Below are 21,128 nucleotides of genomic sequence, written 5' to 3'. Positions count from 1 at the left end.
GTCCAAAAATCAGCTCCACTCGTCTTTTCCTAACCAAGACGAAAAGACGAGAGGAGCTGATTTGTGGACAGTTTGTTCACTATGTAATGCCATTTAAGCCAAAATTAAATAAATACATAAATAATTCAATAAATACATATATATATATACATATGCCTATGAAATAAATAAATGAGGCAATAAATATGTATACATGTACATTTAAATACACATTTATGTATTTCAGGGGACTTGTATTTCATAATGCCACATTTCCATTCCTTATATCCAAATGAGCGGGGCGTGGTTAGCTCACAGATCCAGACCAAAGCAACAGCACCACACTCCAGTACTCTTAAGTGGTTTGCAAGTTGCCAATAAACCAAACCGGTTCAAGAACCATTCTTATGCTTTTCTGGTGCTTAACTGGTTCTTCTCTGGTTCTGAGTCCAGAGCCAGTTGCGGGCTACAGTCTGATTTAGCTCTGGTTCTTCCTGTTTCAGCCACAGCGGAGCCGGCTCTAAACACCGAAAACCGGTTCTTAGCTGACGCCACTTGGCTGCCCGGCAAGAACCAAGAACCACGCTCAAGTCGGAAGGGAGCTAGATTAACCTGAGCCATAATAACAGTTTATGGCGAGTACGGAAAATTAAAGTTGTAACAGGCAGTAGCGCTGAGCAAAGTGAGAAGATCGTTCTTAACAGTTACAGCTGTCCAGACTAAAATTCCCTGCAGAACCTTTGGTGTCGGCACACTAAATGTTCCGTTGGAAGCGCCCCTGCCATATCTAACATCCACACCCATGACGACACCATCAAAGAGGCCTCGTGTAGAACCTGAGGAAGAATACGAAGATCCATTTGAGGGAAGCTGTTCAATGGTGATTTCCGAAGGCCTGGATGCAACTTATGATCCAGCAGAGTCCATAACAAATGCTACAGAAACAACAGACATGTCGTAAGTTACTGAAATATCACTGTTTGTTTGTATTTTTTGCTGTATATCATTCCAACATTGATAATAGGGAAACACCAAATATCTCTAAAGCTCATAACTTTTCTTTGTTTTGTTTTAGTGTTCAAGCACCCATAACATCAACACACACATCGTGTATGAGACCTGCCTCATGGAGCTTTTTGAAGCATGTCCTGTGTGCAAGCGTGTGTGTGATGTACAAACCAGAAGGATTGGTACATTCATATCAGTGCAGCAGCTGTGCCCCCATTGTCAGTTTACAAGCAACTGGAATAGCCAGCCTATTCTTGGGAGTACTCCAGTTGGAAACCTGCAGCTATTTATCAGCTGCAACATACGTCAGTGGAGCATCTTTCTACAAACTTACAAAGGTAAATGAACTAAAGACAATTGTTTTGCCAATGGTTGAAAATGCAAATGATGTTGTTGAATAAGATAGGACAGTTAACAATAACAAGAGTGAGAAAAGGTGGGAATAGGGCACTGTTAGGTAACGACCCATGCTAATATGTAAAGCTCTTTTGGGAGGGGGGTGTAGAGAAAGAAAAGAGTTGTGAAGGGGGCACCCCTGCTGACATGTTCAGCTCTTCCCCTGTTTAAGCATATTTGCACTTTCCAGGGTCCCCTCACGGCAGCAGCCGCACACCTTTAGTTAAACTGCCAAAAAGGCCACATTATTGACCCGAAAGTACACAAAAATTACACTTCAGATACTCAACTTCCTTGACATGCTTCACGCTTTGAAATTTCACCAATATCTGTTACGGTTCTTCCACAAAACGTTCACATGTAAGAGGTTCGTCTCTCATTCAGAACAATGGAAACCTGTGATCTCTACAGAGCTCGTTAGCTCAACTATAAACACCTGTGCAATGGAACACGATGATGTCATCGCTCCAACTGACATGCAGCAGACTTCAACAGTCCAGCTGTGAAGACATCTTCGGGAAAGTCTTGAGATTCCTTCAAATGCCGTTGCCATGGCAACACAAGGCTCGCCATGAAACACGGCTTTCTCATAACTTCAGTGAAACTCACTGGCGGCACATATCAAACCCGGGCCGGGGGGCGGGCCACATGACCGGGCCCTTTAAACCCAATAAAGCTTGACAAAAATATCAGGAGTCCGGGGTGGTAATCTGACGCTCGTGCGTAAAAAGTCGCTCAGTCAGTAAGATTACAATTTAAAACAATGTTTGAAAGAAAAGTAACTAAAGAAAAGGTGTAATATTTAAGATTTCGTTTCTACAAAGGGTATAGAAACGAAATATATATATATATAAAAATATATATCAGAGATAATAATGATATAACATGACATAAAGTCCAACAAGGACAACGAAAACATAGCCTAATAAAATGACTACACCATTCACCATGGACAGCCAGCAGCCACCATGAGAGCAGAGCAGTGTAAAATTGGCACGGCGGCCCACACATTCACGTACAAGTAGGCTACTGTAAAAATGACATTTGAAGTGTACTCACCACTACTCGAAGGGTACTCGGCGAGCCTTGCGCTCCGCGAACTCGTCCACAATCCGCTGTATGTCCAATTTCTTGGCTCGGTCACTTTCGATGGACAGCAAGGCCAGTCCACTCAGTCTCTCCTGTCCCATCGTGCTCCTCAAATAGTTTTTGATGAGTTTTAATTTAGAGAAAGAGCGCTCGGCGGTTGCCACGGTGACAGGAAGAGTCAGAAATAAGATGAAGGCTGTGCAAACCTCACTGAATGTAGATGTTACTGCTGGGTTGTAAACAATAAGCATTTTTACCAGATCCGCGACAGATTTTAGTTTTGGTATTTGGTCCCTGAAACAGGTTCTGAAAGAAAGCAGCTGGCCAGAGAAGCTGGCGGCGATGTCCCGACTGTAGTGCTCTCTAAGCCGCTGGGCAGCTTGGTGTAAATCCTCGTCCTTTGCTTGCAGTAGTGTGTTGGGGTGAATTGCCTCAAACATGTTCACAGTTGCATTTAAGCTGGTGAATCTTTGGGACAGTTGCTGGATGATTATATCGAGACATGCATTGAAAACGGTCACCCGAAAGTTGCTCTCTGCGTCAGTGAGGCGGCTGTCTTCAGAAAGTTCATCAAAGTGTCTCTTAACTTTCTTGGCCCTGGTTGTTTCAAACTGTGTTTGACTTCCCCATTTAGTAGCCAGGGCAAGAGTGGCGGCTTCGCCTCATCAAATTGTCCCCTATACTCCACCAAAACACTGATGGCATTTTGCAGTAGAGTAGATGCTTTGAGAATATCCGCGTCTTTTGCTTGCAGTAACTGTGAAGCACAATTTATGCTTTCCAAAATCTTGGTCTGCATGTTGACCAAAAATAGAAATCGAAATGTGCTTATGGCATTCTTGAGTGCACTTGCTTCATTGCGCTCATCCTTTTTGTCACTGGTAAGGGATATTTTGACGAGGGCTTTTATAATGTCTCCATATCTGTGCCTTAACGCAACAAGCGCATCATGGCGAGATGACCGGCGAGGGGGACATCAGCGTTTTAATGTGATAGTTCTGCTCTCTGGCGTCATTAACTCACTGAGCAATGCCCATCGTTTGATACTGTGACCAAAACAGTTGTAGAGCGTCTCTCCAGTGTCATAGAACTGCTTCACTCCAGGGACATTTTTAACAGAGTCGTTGAGTGCTAGGTTGAGATTATGAGCAGCGCAATGAACATAGTGGGCAAGGGGCTCCTTCTCGGCTATTCTTGCTTGCACGCCTGAATACACACCACTCACATTAGCCGCCCCATCATAGCCCTGTCCGCGACATTTAGACAGATCTAATCCGTTTTTCTCTATAGAACCAAGGATTTTGTTTTCAAGCTCTGAAGCTGATGAACCTTCAGTCACTTCAAAACCCAAAAAGACTTCATTGATCTGTACATCTGTTGCAATATCCATGTCGTTCTTAACAACAGTTATGTAACGGTAAACCTGACTCAACTGGTCTATCTTTGACACATCTTGCGTTGTGTCCATGATGACGGAATAAAATGGGGCTTCGTTTATTTCATCAATGATGTCAGCTTTCACACGTTGAGATAATATGTAAATAATCTCATCTTGAATCTGGTGACTGAGGTATTTCACTGACCCTTCTGGTCGGTTGATTCGCTTTTTCAAAACAGGGTCGTAGCGAGCCAATAATTCTATTATTGACAAAAAGTTGCCAGCTTTTCCCTGACCTAGAACCTCTCGATGGCCCCTGGATGCCAAGTTGCTTGAAGCTAGAGTGAGAGTTACATTAACAATGCGCTCCATGACCTGTCTCCAAAATTGGGCGGCATTACGCACATTCCTCTCCATGTCAGCATCTCTTGTGCCGTTGGTTTTCCACTGCTCATATACTACGCATGCACCAAGGTGTATTTGAGTGGATTCATGCCTCTCAATTTTAGTAGAAAGATGTTTCCAGTCTTTTATTCCGTTTACCCATGCATTGTTGTAGAACGGTGCCTTTCGGTTGGCAAAAAGCCAGCCAGGCTCACAGTAGCAGCAGTCCAATTTTGGGGAATAGCACATCCAGCTGCATGGAAATGTCATCCCAACTTTAGTGGTGGAGGTGTAATAGCTTTCTGAAAAGCAACGGTTATCCTTGTCTTTGGGAAATGGACCTTTGGGTTTGCATGGGCCCATTTTAAGGATATATCTTTTGATATTGGCGTCCTCAATGTTTTCAAAATAGTTTGCCCGATCAGTCGGAAAACGCTCCAGAGGATAATTGCAGGACACATCATGATCCGTGGTCTGAGTTTCACCCGTAGGCATAGCGTGAGGAGGAGACCTGTTGCTGCTTTCATTCCCAGTGTCCAGTACTTCTTCACCTTGCGGCGCAGCAGGTAAGGAGCCGGAGGGGGAGGGGTGCGGCTGGTCAAGCGTCAGGCCTGGCTCTCTAGACGAGCAGCTAGCAGCTGCTTTCTCGTCCCTATTATCTCTACTGCCGAGAGACAGAAAAGGAAATAAGCTAGGCGGCCGAGCTACACGAAGCAAGTAACGACAACCATATGATATCAACATTTACCACAAACTCACACTCACACTTGTTGACAAGTGTGTGTCCGTGATTGTAGCCTACCCAGTGGCGGCTGGTGGAAAATATTTTTGGTGGGGCTGTTGATAGAGTGAGTAAAACAATTTTTTGGGGGAGAAATGACTCCTTAAATTAGGACTTCTGGTGATGTAATGGCGCGTTTCCAGTGCAGCGCGGAGCTCGCTTTAATGCTGCGTTCAGACCGGACGCGATGCGAATATTCGCTTCGCTCTAAACGCTCCTATCGCATCGCTCTAGTCGCTCGAGTTTCACCGCGGCTGCCAGCTGTGTTTACTCGCATCATTCAAACAAGACGCGCTGGCTCGGGAGCTACAACAACATGAACATATTTTACCGTGATTAAATTGTAATACACGTTTCTAAATGATGCCGACGTAACAACACACTGATACCGGTTAGTAAAAACCGTGAATTAATGCTTTGAAAGTCTGCAGACAGACGGCAGAGAAACACCTTTAGAATGCTTGTTCCCTGAATGGAGCTTGGCTAAGTTAACGCTATATATGCTGCGACCGTACACACTCACAACAACAGCCTATACAGACATAAATAAAGCAGCGACTGTATTCTCCATGACACAGACAGTCTGTGGTTTGTACTTGTTTAACTTCTGTCTAGTTTCTGAACAGATCGTATCTGTCCCCGGCTGTTTGAAGAGCAAGCATGTGAAACAAAAGATAGCATCTACCTGTTTGCATCCAGCTAGCCATGTGAGAAGCCTCGTTGATATGTTGTCTTTTTCACGAGCTTGCTGTGATATATACAAATCGGGTTGGTCCGGTCCAAGGTCTTTAAGTATCAATTTATCTCCCAAACTTCTCCTTTCCAAAGGATTGGAGAGTAGCTCTTGAACGGAATTGGGTGCGGACCGAGGTCCGCCGACTCCACCTGCACACCATTCTCATCCAACTACTGCGTCACCTTGGTCACTTACGAGTCTAAACAACAACTCACGTAAGCAACGTGGGCTCCAACGTGAGCGCCCTCGTGACCAAAATATTTGACGGCGCTGATTGGCTGAAATTATGTTTCGGCGGCACAGTTTACTATTGAGACTTTTGCAACGTGCTGGTTGCTGCCGTTTGGCTCGGGGGCTCTGCCCCGTAATGATAAACTAATGCCATGGGCAAGGCCAGGCAGGAAACAGGTGACTTATCAGTAACTTTAGACATCGTAACACAATTTTAAACGAGATTTATTGTAGATTATACATTTTAGTGATACCAATTGTATGATATTTACCTTGTTCATTAAAAATAAAAATATATAATATATATTTTTTTTAATATATTTTTTTTAATTACATATTTTTTGTATGTGGGAAGAGGTGGGGCGGCACCCCTAGCGCCCCTATGGGCCGGCCGCCACTGAGCCTCCCTGTACATCTGGCTAACCCCCGCTAACGTTGTTGGCGGGCTGGGGCTCGGGGATGAAACACCGCTGGCTTGGACAATTTGGCCTTTTGGTCCTCCTTTTTATCTTTTTCTTTGCGTTTTGTAGCTCCACTTTTGTGTTTATAGCTGCTCATGCTTAGGTAGTGCTCTGTTGAATGACAAGTGATTGATGATGACGTTGACGTTCATTTACGTATGATGTTGATGGACGGCTGTTGATGACGATTTTACCCAAAAATACATTTGGAGACAATAGAAGGGATTCACTTGCAATTTTTCATGTTTTAATGTTAAATGTGAGTGTGAAAATAGCAGCACAAGTTCAACTCATATTATAGGCTACAATGCTTTATACCTAATATGACCACGAACGTCAGTGCACTCAGTGGCGCGAGGTAGCAGGGCCCGCCGGCGAGTATTTCGTGGGCGGAGCCTGCTGCCTCGGCGACAGGCCCCCATTGGGTCCCGGGCCCGGGGAGCCCTGCCCCTACAGCCCCCCCTGAAGCTCCGCCCCTGGTGAAACTGCTCCAAACGCCCCAAAACTTCACAGGTTTGGTAACGATGCAGCCATCAACACATCTAAGCATATTATGGGGTGTCATCAAATGCCGTTGCCATGGCGACAGACCACTCGCCATCAAGTTAGTTCAAAAGTTTGCAGTTCAAATATTCTGCTGCTTTTCTAAGCCTTTTTACTTTCCTTTCTTCTCTCATCTCACATTCAAGCCCCCAGTGTTCATGTATCCTTTCAATCTAAAGTCTTCACTTTCTTCTTACACATTACATTTCAGCATAGCAGTTTAGCATCAGCTTTTCAGAATAAAGCATTCCCACTAGCAATTTCTTCAGGAATTGCATTCTCTAGTTCATGAATGTGATGCATCTATCTCTCAATAAAGTGTCTGGGTCATTCTACAGAAAAGGTGGAAGTGCTGCCACTTACTTTTGCAGACACCAAAATACATGACGTTGACCTAATACTCAGATTCATGTTGAATAAATAGAGAATGTCTTTGCAATGGTACTAAATAAAAACATTACAAAAATTGTTTTATACATAAATTGCAATTTATTTTAAATGCCAAGTTCAAGGAACTGCCTTGTCACTTCGATCATACATGGAAGTGGAGCCTATAGTTTTCATTTCAATTTTTTTTTCTCCAATAAATACATCTCATTCATATTTACATAACATTACATACTTTAAATACAACACTGAAATGGTAAAATTATTATTAATTATATCAAATAAATGTCAGTCACCCAAAATGACGTCATTGGTGTTACTGCTACACAAAACGCTTTTATTTTGAAATAATGTACTGTCTCTGAAGTGCTTCCTGTAACAAGAGATCATTTGAGGAAGTGCACAAAGACATAAGGAAAGTCAGATACTTCTTACTTTGTTTGTTAAAGGTGTCATTTTATCTTCAAATTGTGTGCGTCTTTCAAGTCTGTCATTAGTGTTACTCATTGCATAGCGAGGTGAACATTTATAGGAATATATTTCAGCAGATTTGTATCACCCAGATTCCACCTTTTCTGTAGAATGACTCATCTATCTCTCTATCTATCTTATAATAGCAGGGTCAAGCAGAGTGGGGTCGCCTATCCCTTTTAAGAGAGAGAGGGAGGTGTGGCGCGTGCATGTGTAGAGCGAGCGTAGAGTGTGTCCGGAAGAGAGCGGGAGGAGCAGCAGTGATCAGTCTGTCTCCAGTTAGCTGTATAACAAAGTCCTGAGGAAACACAGCGGCCTCCCAAGGAACAGCCTGCCTGTCTGCCTCATTTCAGAGTGGGTTATTGAAGCCGAAGCCTGGTGCTTCAGTCCGGGAAGACTGCAGAGAGTCCTCCCCTGTATTCCTCCACTACGGTCTGGGAGCAGCATCTATCTCCACTGTTGCTGTAACCATGGTAATGTCCCTCCGTGGGACCAATAAAGGACTTCTGATTGTGGGACAGACAGAAGAGAGGGGGGAGGGGCGGGTTGGAGAGCCGCTTTCTTCTTTTCCCGGATTTGAAGAGTCTTCTTCCTCGCAGCCCACCGTATCCCAGGATGCAACGCGCGCCGGTGACGAGGAAACAAACAAAATGTCGGCCCGGTCTCAGAGAGAAAGCAGCACGTCAGGAGTAGGCCTAACGTTTAAATGTGAGTATTGGGTTTAACTTACTTTAATAACTGATGAATGTGAGTATTGGGTTTAACTTCCTGTAATGTTCTGTTCTATGGACATATAAGTGTCTACATAAACAGACGAAGCGGACTACTTCTCTCATTCCGAGTGTCCATCTTTATTCAACTGGCGCGCAACATGCACACATGCATTACGTCATCAACGTGATCTCTGTAATCAAAGATCTTGTATTCACCAAGATGTTACATCCCCCTTCTTTAGAAAGAACAGTATAGCTGCCATAACAAATTATAACCATATGCATTTAAAACATTTAAAAATAAATGTACGTCTTAAGGCACTATATATACTAATTGTGATTACTCTATCACTGTGGAAGTTATTCAGTATTTTTCACATTTATTTAATGTATTTATTTGTTATTTTTTGTTTTGTAGAATTAATTGATTTACAGCCATATTATTTAATTTAAGTTGTGTTCCAGCTAAAATGCTTTTATTTTGAAGGTGATGGGTCAATTTGGGCACACAGCTGGGTTTATTTAAGGCACTCAGGGCACAGCAGCAGGCAGTGGGTACCGGGAAGGTATATGGTTTTTTACCAGTGTCAGGGCTGAGTTCAGCAAACATTTAAACACCCTTTGCTGTATTGTTCCCGCAAGGTGAAACTAATAAATACCACGAAAACGTCGATGCCTTGTCTGGACAATGGATTAATTACCGGCTCCTGATCTGCGTAAGGTCCTTTTGAAACTTTATTGTTGTTGACAAATAGCCACTACAGAAAGGAAAAACCTCCCTTATTGAAGCGGACACTTTTATTGTTGTTTTTTTGGATTTTTTGCACTGCATGGACGTTTGGACTGGAATCCCCACCACGCTCAAACAGAGATGATCATGCTGATCAAAGGACAAAGGAACATCGACGCCGGCGCATCAGCTTTTGATCTGGAGATCTGAGCCTGTTAAATACACGATCGGAGAACAGAGGACCACCCACGGCTTAAATGGACGCCGCACAAACCTACTCCACAACAACATAACATTGGTATGTGAAGGATAATCTGTCAGCTTGATTGGAAAAAAGCAAACTTATTTGGAGTGACTGAATTACTGTTTCGCTACATGTTGATGAATATTGGGAGTTGTTGGACTTGAAAAGACACTTATTCATAAATCTCCGACGTGAAGTGTCAATATAATTGCCTGTGTGAACTCAATCAGATAATATGGAGCAGCTGGTTGAGACAAACGAGACAATGCCTGTGGTTGATTCAATGTTTCAAGTCTGGAGAATGCTGCTCCGCCCGAGCCCTCTGTAAAGCGGGGCCTCGAGTTTACCCCAAAAGGCGTTTTACATAGAAACGTGCCAAGAAAAGAGATCGGCAAAAATCAAGCAGGCCAAGAAATGCATTGAACCAATACGTGTCTGGATGAAATCTACTGACAATGTGAAGTCTGTGCAACTTCATCGAGTGTTATGAAGATGCTCAGGACATGCATGAGTCTTTCATAGATATGCATTTGCCCGAGGAGGAGGTCAAAAGGCAAAATACATATTTCAATGCAACAATGATGACATTTTGTAATTTCACTGAGTCTGTAAAGGACTGGTTGTCTGCTGCTGGGCACCCTCATGTGGAAGCAAATGAAAATGTTGACAATGAAGTTGAAAATAATGACAATGATGTTGGCAATGTTGATGAGACTCAAACTAAACAAAGTGCTGTTATTGATGATATCGATCCGGAGGACAGTGCCTCTAACATTTCAGGTCCAAAGGAAAGGCAACACAAAACACACTAATGATGTATCTAAAACATCCTCCACCGCATCTGCCAGGCTAAAAGCAGAGGCTGATAAAGCGGTAATTGTGGAGCGCATGAAGGCTTTAAAAAGAAAACATCAGTTGGAAGCAAAGGAGGGGGAACTAAGAAAAGAAAAGGAGGAACTAAGAAAAGAAGAGGAGGAACTAAGAAAAGAAGAGGAGGAACTAAGAAAAGAAAAGGAGCAGTTTGCTCTGGAGACCGAGCTAGCTGCAACTAATGCCAAAATCAATGTTCTGGAACCTAGCTCAAAATGCCACTCCAAAAGGGATGGAAGGAACTCTTATCTGGAAAGGAACACGGCTCAGAGACAAGGCAACTCAATCCTCAGGCTAATCAGTTTGTCCCACAGAGAAATGACAAAGATAACATGCGAAATGAATGTCACCCTGATGCCCAGGCTGTCACTGTAAGACCAAAGAAACCTCACAGACCATCAGGTTTAAAGACACATCACAAACGGTCAGGCCTAACAGATGGCAGTGTTACAGACGGACCTCAGACCACTGTACACTCAAGCACCACCACAGGTGGTTCAGGATGCTCAACAGACAGGACGAGCATCCTCCTTGAATATGACGTGCAATAATGACACTATGAATATCATGCAACGTCAAACTGACATCACTACAACGTTAGTACGGCAACATGTAGCATCCTCCCTCCCAGTGAGAAATACACCCACATTCGATGGTGATCCTCTTCAGTACCATTCTTCCATCAGATCCTTTGAACATTGTGTTGAGGTTCAAACTGATAATGCAAGTGATCGTTTACATTCCTTGGAGCAGTTCACCAGAGAGGCCTGGTGAGAAGCTGTTAGCACCTACCCTCTGTTCAAGGATGCCAACGAGCCAAATCCCTGCTTGCTGAACATTTTGGAAATGAACACAAAATGGCTTCTGCTTCCATGGACACTTTGATAGCCGGCCTCTGGTTAAAGCAGAAGATGTCAAATCACTGAAATCCTTTTCTCTGTTCTTACGGGAATGCTCACATGTAACACAGCGACTCATGCACATGCAGAAACATCACGATGAAGCTTCCTACAAGGTGAGGGAGAAGTGGAGGAGCCGTGCATGTGCTTTGCAGGAGAGACGTGGTTGCAGAGCACTATTCATTGACCTTGTGAGCTTTGTTGAAAAACAAGTTAGAATGGCCTCTGACCCAGGACTCAAAATGTACCAGCTGCAACAAACCAGCCACTCGCGTGAAAGATGCTCACAGTTTAAGTTAAAGACACAAAAGGACGAGATACATTTCACAAAGGAGCAAAGACTGCAGGAGTCGATGGGATTGCAGTGTGTGTCAGCAAAGCATCCTTCAGTCCTTCACATTGAGCAGAAGGGTATAAGTACACCTTTAATGAAGCACAAGAACCTGTGAGCTCTGAGTGGAACATCTGGTCAGTCTCAGACGTGTAGGGGGGGGGAGGGGCCGGGGATGAGTGCAACGCTGTGTTTTCCATTGTTGCAGTTCAAGTGAAAAGCCAAAGAGTGACAGAGGTGTACAGACCTGTGCATGTTTGGATCCGGGAAGTTCCGGAACCTTCTGCACTCATAGCCGTGCAGAGAGATTGGGGCTAAGTGGCCAGCCAGTATTCTATCGCAAACAATGGGGCAAAAAGAAAATGGTGAGTACCGATGTATTGTCTCACTTGGAGTGTCTGGCATGGATACGGATGGTTTTATTGAACTGCCCAATGTCTTGACCCAAAGAGTTATGCCAGAGTCACGTGTGAACATCCCACGACAGGATGATGTGGACAAATGGCCGTACTTGAGTAACATAAAGCTGCACGACTTGAATGCAGATGTGGATTTGCTCATCGGAACTGATGCAGCAAAAGTGATGGAACCACATTTTTTCTCTGTTACTGCAAAGAGCCACATCAAACACACAGTCACTGATACCGCTTGTTTCAGTATTTTGTTTTCTGGAGACAAGATTTCAACGTCACTGATGCATTTTTGTGGCATTGGGATATATTTTTTAAATCCTCTGGAGCAGAGAGAGGAGATTATTGTCATTGATTAATGCATCAGTGTTTCTTTGGGTCAAAAACACTAAACTCACAACTTAAAATGAAAGCGTTTAGTTTATTTAATAAAAGAGCACATGTTAAATGTGAAAAGTGACAGTAGTTATAGATTATTTGCAATTTGGTGTTATACATATATATTTAAAAAAAAATTATATATATTTTTTAAACGCCTTGAATTTCAGGGGGGGCGGTGTTGATCCGTTGGCGGGGCGCAGCGCCCCTCCAAGACAATGGTAAGGGAAACACTGGATAGTGTTTAATCAACGATAGGTTCCCCCCCTCAAAGGTGATTGGTTCACTGCATCGCAGGTATTATTGTGATTGGCTCTTGGGCCACATCATCCTCTCATACTGACACCACACACACACACACACACACACACACACACACACACACACACACACACACACACACACACACACACACACACACACAGGGAGAGCCGGGACGAAAGTAACACGGGACGAAAGTAACGGCGCGATTTTATCCGAGCCCAAACAACTTTGACCGGCCAAATGACGTCAGAATGATCAGCATTCAATACTTAACAGACCTACTAAATATCAGGGTTAACTGTCAGGAGTAGTGTTGACACAATACTAACATTTTGGTTTCGATACCAAGTCAAGAATTGACATTCTGATTATTTTTCGATACTTTTCTTAAAAAAGGGAAACAGTCTTAAATGTAATTATTGTGCTTTATTTCACACCAGAACCAGAACACAAACTTTTAAACAATGAGAACAATAAATAAAATAAATGACAAGAATTCGTATTAAATAAAATACATTTCTCACAGACAGGCCTCGTGGTGTCCGTAGGCTTGCCCTCACTGTCAGAGATATCGCTAAAATACTTCCACATTTCGCTTCAGGCGTCTTTTTTGTCAACAAGCCGAGGCGCAGCGGCAGTTGCACTCCCACTTGCAGCCATGCTTCTCGTTTTCTCACATGCTCTGGCAGCTTGCGCGTGCACGAGAGAGGGGAGGGACTTAGAACGTGCTTGAGAGGGGAGGCACTTAGAGCGTGCTTGAGAGGGGAGGGACTTAGAGTGTGCTTGAGAGGGAGGGACTGCAGGCACAGCTGCAGGGAGTGGAAGCAGCGCGCTGAACACACACGGCTCTTAAAACGGCGCTTTCTCACCGGAGTACTTTTCCCCGTCATTCTTAAAGTACCGATACTAATGAAACGGAGGAATCGTAATGTTTTTAACGGCAGAGTATCGCGGTACCTTTCAAGTATCGGTACACAGTGCAACACTAGTCAGGAGTCAGTGTCTCTCCCCCAAACTCACACATATACAATTCGATATGAACTGAAGAGCCGCATGAAACTAGGCAAAGAGCCGCGGGTTGGCCACCCCTGGAATAGAGCTTTGTTATGAAGTCGTCACTTGGCATCACTATCACACTGGACAGTGTCGCAGCAGGTCTGTGAACAGGAGCAAGCGGTCAATTGGAGATCATTTGAATGTGGGTAGCTACGAGTGCCATCTTGAGTTTGTAACTGGGGCAGATGAGGTGCCGTTTCGACGATGATCAATTGGTATTAAGGGGCCCACAGTATGCCAAGATAATACCCCCCCCCCCCCCCCCCCCACCCCCACCCTTACATCACCACCTCCAGCCTGAACCGTTGATAGAAGGCAGGATGGATCCATGCTCTCATGTTGTCTTCTGACCCTACCGCCTGAATGTCACAGCAGAAATGGTCTTGTGCATACCTTGGTTGTAAGAAGTGGTTATTTGAGTTACTGTTGCCTTTCTATCATCTGACCATTTTCAGAAAAGTCAGATTTTGAAAAAAATATTCAGAATTTTGCTGTTTAAAAAAGAAGTCAAAATTCTGAGGTTATTTGAAAAGGCCAGCATTTAGAGATTTTCTGAAGAATTCATAATTTTACAAAAAGTCCGAATTTTGAGGAAAAAAAGTCAGGATTTTGAGAAAAAAATATTCTATGTGTTGTCGAGAGGAAGATGAGGCACACGAGACCCAACAAAGCAGACGAGCTGAAGGCCGCTAGTGAAGCAACCTGGGCTTCCATCCCACCTCGGCAGTGCCACAGACTGATAGTCTCCATGCCACGCCGCATTGATGCCGTTATTCATGCTAAAGGAGTCCAACCACGTACTGACAGCAGGGACATTAACATACTTTTCAGAAGGACAGCACTTCTATATTGGAACATCTATTTTGTATTGGTCTTATGTATTGTTAAAATGTACCGAGATGCTGAATTTTGGCTTTCATTTAATCATCAAGATTAAAACAAATAAACGCTGGAAATAACTCACTTTGTATGTGATGAATCTACGTGATGTATAAGTTTAAAGTTTATAAATTGAATTACTGATATAAACTCACTTTTCCATGATATTCAATATATTGAGATGCACCTGTATGAGGTTTAGCGAGGCGTTGAGAGATGCTAAACGACTACTCTGAGAAACTCCAACACCAGTTCTTAGCTAACAACTCTGCACACAGGTCACAAACTATAAGGCTAATGCCTCACACTCCGTGAACGGCCGACGCCTTGCTAACCGGCAGTGAAACTACGTTTTAGATCAGCGACAGTACTGACACACCTGTTGTGCTGAAACTCTCCAGGGCATCTGGAAAAGTATGTAAAATAGTTAACGGATAAGGGCTTCAAAGTTAATGAAGTGTTAATCGTGGTTAGATTTTAAATTGTAAAACTCTACAGTTTCTCTGAATATGTGTTTCCTGTTTCCTGCAGACGTCCAGCAGCTGGTGGTGGTTAAAGAAGAGGTTCCCCCTGAGCAGCAGGAGTGGAGCTCCACTCTGGACCAGGAGGACCCAGAGCCCCCCCCACACATTAAAGAGGAACAGGAGGAACTCTGGATCAGTCAGGAGGGAGAGCTTCAAGGGCTGGAGGAGGCTGATATCACCAAGTCCACATTCACTCCTGTCCCTGTGAAGAGTGAAGATGATGAAGAGAAACCTCAGTCCTCTCAGCTTCATCACAAACAAACTGAACACCTGGAAACAGAAGCTGATGGAGAGGACTGTGGAGGACCAGAACCAGCCAGGAGCTCAGATCCAGAGAGACATTTACAACCAGAGACTGAGGACAACCCTGGAGACTCTTCTGAACCTGACACTGGAGACTCTTCTGAACCTGACACTGAAGACAGAGCTGATTGGAAGGAGACCAGAGAACCAGGTTTAAACTCTCAGAGAAATAAACAAGACCCTCTCAGTGATTCAGGACGTAGTGCAGGAGAGAAAATATTTGGCTGCTCAGTCTGTAAGAAATATTTTATACAGAGAGGAAGTTTAAATCGGCACATTAGAATCCACACAGGAGGGAAACCATTCAGCTGCAGTGTTTGTGACAAAAGATTCACACAGAGCCATCATGTCAAAACCCATGCGTGTGTTGTTCGTCAGTCCTCACAGCTTCATCAAACTCAAAGTGAGGAGAACAGAGAGGCAGAGCCTCCAGCCAGCAGCTCAGCTGAACACATGGAAACAGAAGCTGATGGAGAGGACTGTGGAGGACCAGAACCAGCCAGGAACTCGGATCCAGAGAGACATTTACAACCAGAGACTGAGGACAACCCTGGAGACTCTTCTGAACCTGACACTGGAGACTCTTCAGAACCTGACACTGGAGACTCTTCAGAACCTGACACTGAAGACAGTGCTGATTGGAAGGAGACCAGAGAACCAGGTTCAAACTCTCAGAGAAATAAACAAGACCCTCTCTGTGATTCGAGACGTAGTGCAGGAGAGAAACCATTCAGCTGCTCAACTTGTAAGAAATCTTTTACACAGAGAGGAAGTTTAAATCGGCACATAAGAATCCATACAGGAGAGAAACCATTCAGTTGCAGTGTTTGTGACAAAAGATTCACACAGAGTAATAAGGTCAAAAGCCATAAGTGTGTTGGTCGTCAGTCCTCACAGCTTCATCAAACTCAAACTGAGGAGAACAGAGAAGCAGAGCCTTTAGGAGAGAAACCATTTGGCTGCTCTTTGTGTGAGAAAATAGTTAGAAGGAGAGGAAATGTAAAACACCACATGAGTATCCACCCATGAGAGAAACCATTCAGCTGCTTAATTTGTGAGAAATCTTTCGCAGATATTGGGAATTTAATTACACACATTAGAGCTCACACATGAGAGAAATCATTCACCTCATCTGTGTGAAATATTTTATAGTGAGGGGAATTTTTAAAGACACACATGAGCTGATGGAGAGAACTGTGGAGGACCAGAACCAGCCAGGAACTCATATCCAGAGAGACATTTACAACCAGAGACTGAGGACAACCCTGGAGGCTCTTCTGAACCTGACATTTTCCAAGTCAAATCTGCAACAAAAAAAGAGGACAATTAATTAGTCCTTCAACAATTCACATGAGAAAAATCTGTCTGGCTGTATAAACTCTGTTTGACAATGTTCATACATGACTTCATCTAAACTCCATCTTTATCAACAGAAGTTTTGAATATGTTTAATGTTGTTGTCATACTACTTTTCTGATGTGTACTATAACCACCGACTGATTAATCTGCAGAGTAGTCTCATCTGTTTGGTTAATGAAATGTTGTGACTTTAAATTGGGATGTTGTTAATAGTTCCTGTTGAGTTATCAGTCTGTTCTGGTCTAAAAGAAGAGCCAATGACTTATTGATATAGAGAATAATTACGATGTTTTCAGTTTGATTCTGTTCTGTTTATATCATCAAACTAAACAAAGAAAAATGCCTTTGAAACAGACTCACATTCCTGCATATTGTTTGTGTTTTGCAGCAGATTACAATCATCTCATTTAGAGTTCAGAGTTCAGGTGGAATGTTAGGATTATTCCTGCTTTTTGAAACTGTAGTACGGGCTCATGTGTTTCATTGTTGGTGTTCTGTTAAATGCAAATTGAAGTCCTTTCACCTCCGTTGAATCAGGGTGGAAGCAGAAATAAAGTACTTGTTCATATCGAACGCTGAATTGTAACTCGTGTTCTTGCTTTTTATACCCGTCTTAATCTATATTAGCCTTTTTATATTTCATTCTTTCTGCTCTTTAATATTGAAGGTTTATTTAGATGAGATTTGATTTACTTATATATTTAGTTGCAGATGCAGAAACAAGTAATAAACAAGGCATCGCACTGAAGCTGAAACTATTATAGAAAAGAGATAACTATATGCATATAAACATCAACAATATACTTACCTCCAGAGGTTCTATGGTACACACACGAGATATACAGAATAAGTTAGAGTACGCTGTAATCAACAAATCATATTGTTAAAAAATAAAACACAGGATAAACAATATGTGCTCAGTAGTTCCAGTTTATTTTGAAATGAAATGTAGCACCTTTTCTCTTTTGGAGAACACTTAAAGTATAAGAAAAGTATACTTGTATTTCTGCACATTATATTTAATCTGTTATTAATGGACTATCTGTCACAAAACCAATTCTTCCCTTAGGATAAGTATTTTAATTATTTATTTATTCTCTCTATTATAGATTAGTCTTTATCTTTTATTGAATGTTCCAGGTTGTATTGCCCCCATGTGTTGCTGTAGCTCCACCCCTTGATGGCACTGTTTGTTTCTTCCCCTGGATCTCTATAAAGTTTATTAAAAACTACAACCCCCATGATGCATTAGCTGTTATCCCTGCTAACAGAGATACACTTGTTGAGACTGCAAAGAGTCAGAGTGACTTTTAAATCTCATGCAGAGAGTTAGGCTGTGGACAAATTGTCCAAAAATCAGCTCCACTCGTCTTTTCGTCTTGGTTAGGAAAAGACGGAGCTGATTTTTGGACAGTTTGTCCACTATGTAATGCCATTTAAGCCAAAATTAAATAAATAAATGAATACATAAATAATTAAATAAATACATATATATATATATATAAATATGCCCATGAAATAAATAAATGAGGCAATAAATATGTATACATGTACATTTAAATACACATGTATTTATTTCAGGGGACTTGTATTTCATAATGCCACATTTCCATTCCTTATATCCAAATGAGCGGGGCGTGGTTAGCTCACAGATCCAGACCAAAGCAACAGCACTACACTCCAGTACTCTTCAGTGGTTTGCAAGCTGCCAATAAACCAAACCGGTTCAAGAACCATTCTTATGCTTTTCTGGTGCTTAACTGGTTCTTCTCTGGTTCTGAGTCCAGAGCCAGTTGCGGGCTACAGCCTGATTTAGCTCTGGTTCTTCCTGTTTTAGCCACAGCGGAGCCGGTGTTGCAGTATAACGTGAGTCATGACAACTGGCAACATTCTATTATTCTCGTCATAGGAATCCGGGGCGTGTACATTGAGGACCCATTGTTGACTTACCATGTCGATCGCCTCGTTTGTCGTTTCCGTTCATCTTTTGCTATATCTGCCTTCCTACGATCACTTCGATGCACATTCAGTACTCGTATGTGAGGTTGTGGGTGAGAGGTGGATATCGTGACGCTTACAGGGAGGTATCGAACATTACAAAGTAGGTGACTGTGTGGATGCCTGTTCAAAATATTGCAAACTTGAATAAATCATTTAAATTATATATTTGTGTCCGACTTTCATTTGTACATCGTTCTTAATGCGATGTATAGTAGCTCTGATAGCGTCCATACCTTCAGACAGCCTCAAGTAAAACACAAGTCGTTTATTCACAGCCCGAACGCTCATCGAGATGACTGGATCACTCATGACAGGTTGTGATCAGCTCCGATTAAATTGTGATATCAATGCTGTAGCTATTCTCCAGGGAGCACGTTTTTTTTATGAAATACCTGAATCCCTCTCATCAACAAGACTCTACGCTGTGCAGGAAAACAATTACATCCATGAAAATAACCCTGATGCATGGAAATGAATGGGTAAGAAGTTGTATTTATTTCCTGGCTGGAAGACTGGGATGCACCCTGGATTGGTTACCTCTACATCACTGGGTGAACACTCTCTATAACAGATGTTATAAATGTTTACTTTAATTCACCAAACGTGCATGTCTTTGCACTTTGGGAGGACACTGGAGCCGTTGAAGAAACTTCTGAGCATGGACTCTGAACAGAAAGGAAAACAGCTAAGATCTCAAACTATACATTGCTTGCTTAATGAAATGTAAACAACGTCATTACTGCTTACTCTGGATGAGTGATGTAACATGTTTGTCAGTATTCTAACATGTCTTTTTTCTGTTTATTTTAAGATCGAGTGCACTGGGTGCGCTATGTGGTACCACACGTACTGTGTTGGGGAGCCCTGTCAATGCAGATTTCTTTTGTAAAGGCTGCACTTCTTAGACAGACACACACACACACACACACACACACACACACACACACACACACACACACACACACACACACACACACACACACACACACACAGTTTATTATTTCTGTTGGCAAAATCCTGAATGTCCTCTTCCAACATGAGAGCAGCATGCTAACAAAGGTATCAACTGCAGCTGTGAGCATGACAGGATGTGTGATGACCCAGAAGAGCATCAGACTGCTTGAGGCAGATGATAGCTGTGTGATGAACATGATGACTCAGCCTCTATGGAGAGAGACATCAAGCATGCTCATTATGGAGAGAGACATCAAGCATGCTCATTCCTGACGTGGAGCTAATCTGAAGTAAACATTGAATACTGCTTTCTGTTCCTCCATCTTGTGACTGTGTGACTCCCTCTCTTGATATCAGCATGTGAAGGACACTGCTCAGGAACTAGTCTCTGTATGTGATGACTCCTTTCATGTGAAGGACGCTGCTCAGGAACTAGTCTCTGTATGTGAAGACTCCTTCCATGTGAAGGACACTGCTCAGGAACTAGTCTCTGTATGTGATGACTCCTTCCATGTGAAGGACACTGCTCAGGAACTAGTCTCTGTATGTGAAGACTCCTTCCATGTGAAGGACACTGCTCAGGAACTAGTCTCTGTATGTGAAGACTCCTTCCATGTGAAGGACACTGCTCAGGAACTAGTCTCTGTATGTGATGACTCCTTTCATGTGAAGGACGCTGCTCAGGAACTAGTCTCTGTATGTGAAGACTCCTTCCATGTGAAGGACACTGCTCAGGAACTAGTCTCTGTATGTGATGACTCCTTCCATGTGAAGGACACTGCTCAGGAACTAGTCTCTGTATGTGAAGACTCCTTCCATGTGAAGGACACTGCTCAGGAACTAGTCTCTGTATGTGATGACTCCTTCCTTCTGGAGGGGATCACAGACACATGGATCAGAGGCTGAAGCTCGAGCCGGGGACGAGGGAGATTGTTCTAACAATTTCCAATAAATGTTATTCTGAAACATAACTATCACTGCTGTCTTTCCTTCTATGAAGCCAAACAGAAGTCAAGCTGGCGCTTAGCCCTCCACAAAGTGCCTGGTTGCAACTTAGACAGTTCAGCATGTTATATCAGAGGGTCCTCGTGGTGCAACACGGAAGGCACACAGAATTAGACACAGGTGTCACATGACCTTTACATGTTCTGGAAAGTTCCTTATACAGCTTCAGCCTTTGTTATCTCATGAAGTCCCTAAGTGACACACCCTGAACAGTCTGGTGGGTCATGGTCCTTGTCATTTGCTTTTGTGTTCCCATAGCAACATGTCCAAGATGTCCATGTGCCAGGCTAACACATGTGACAGAACCAGCTACATCTGGAAAGGTCTTTTGTTGCTAAAGTTAACATTCAAGCCATTTGTTAAA

General features: G+C 43.0%; 2 protein-coding genes across 3 annotated transcripts in view; both read left to right on the top strand.

Moving 5' to 3' along the window:
- LOC117441582 (zinc finger protein 271-like) overlaps positions 1-21,128 on the top strand; it is a 450,813-nt gene that overhangs the window by 334,654 nt on the left and 95,031 nt on the right. The gene's annotated exons all lie outside the window — the stretch shown is intronic.
- On the top strand, positions 7,756-17,386 carry LOC139433303 (gastrula zinc finger protein XlCGF57.1-like). 2 transcript variants are annotated; one of them, XM_071202249.1, is made up of 2 exons: positions 7,756-8,552; positions 15,150-17,386. In XM_071202249.1, exons 1-2 carry the CDS (start codon positions 8,315-8,317, stop codon positions 16,472-16,474), a joined length of 1,563 nt encoding a protein of 520 aa, XP_071058350.1. In that variant the 5' UTR covers positions 7,756-8,314; the 3' UTR covers positions 16,475-17,386. The 2 variants fall into 2 exon arrangements, with proteins under 2 accessions (XP_071058350.1, XP_071058351.1); XM_071202250.1 differs by lacking the exon at positions 7,756-8,552 and adding an exon at positions 11,835-11,996.

Source organism: Pseudochaenichthys georgianus, unplaced genomic scaffold (assembly GCF_902827115.2).
Source record: "Pseudochaenichthys georgianus unplaced genomic scaffold, fPseGeo1.2 scaffold_180_arrow_ctg1, whole genome shotgun sequence".
NCBI lineage: Eukaryota > Metazoa > Chordata > Actinopteri > Perciformes > Channichthyidae > Pseudochaenichthys > Pseudochaenichthys georgianus.
The sequence above is the reverse complement of the archived record's forward strand: the minus strand, read 5'-3'. Positions and strand labels throughout refer to the sequence as shown.

Bases quoted from the DNA above. Each gene is read 5' to 3' on its own strand.
- LOC139433303 (XM_071202249.1), top strand. From the start codon at position 8,315: ATGGTAATGTCCCTCCGTGGGACCAATAAAGGACTTCTGATTGTGGGA. The intron at 8,553-15,149 runs GTGAGTATTGGG...TGTTTCCTGCAG, and splicing joins AGTAGGCCTAACGTTTAAAT to ACGTCCAGCAGCTGGTGGTG.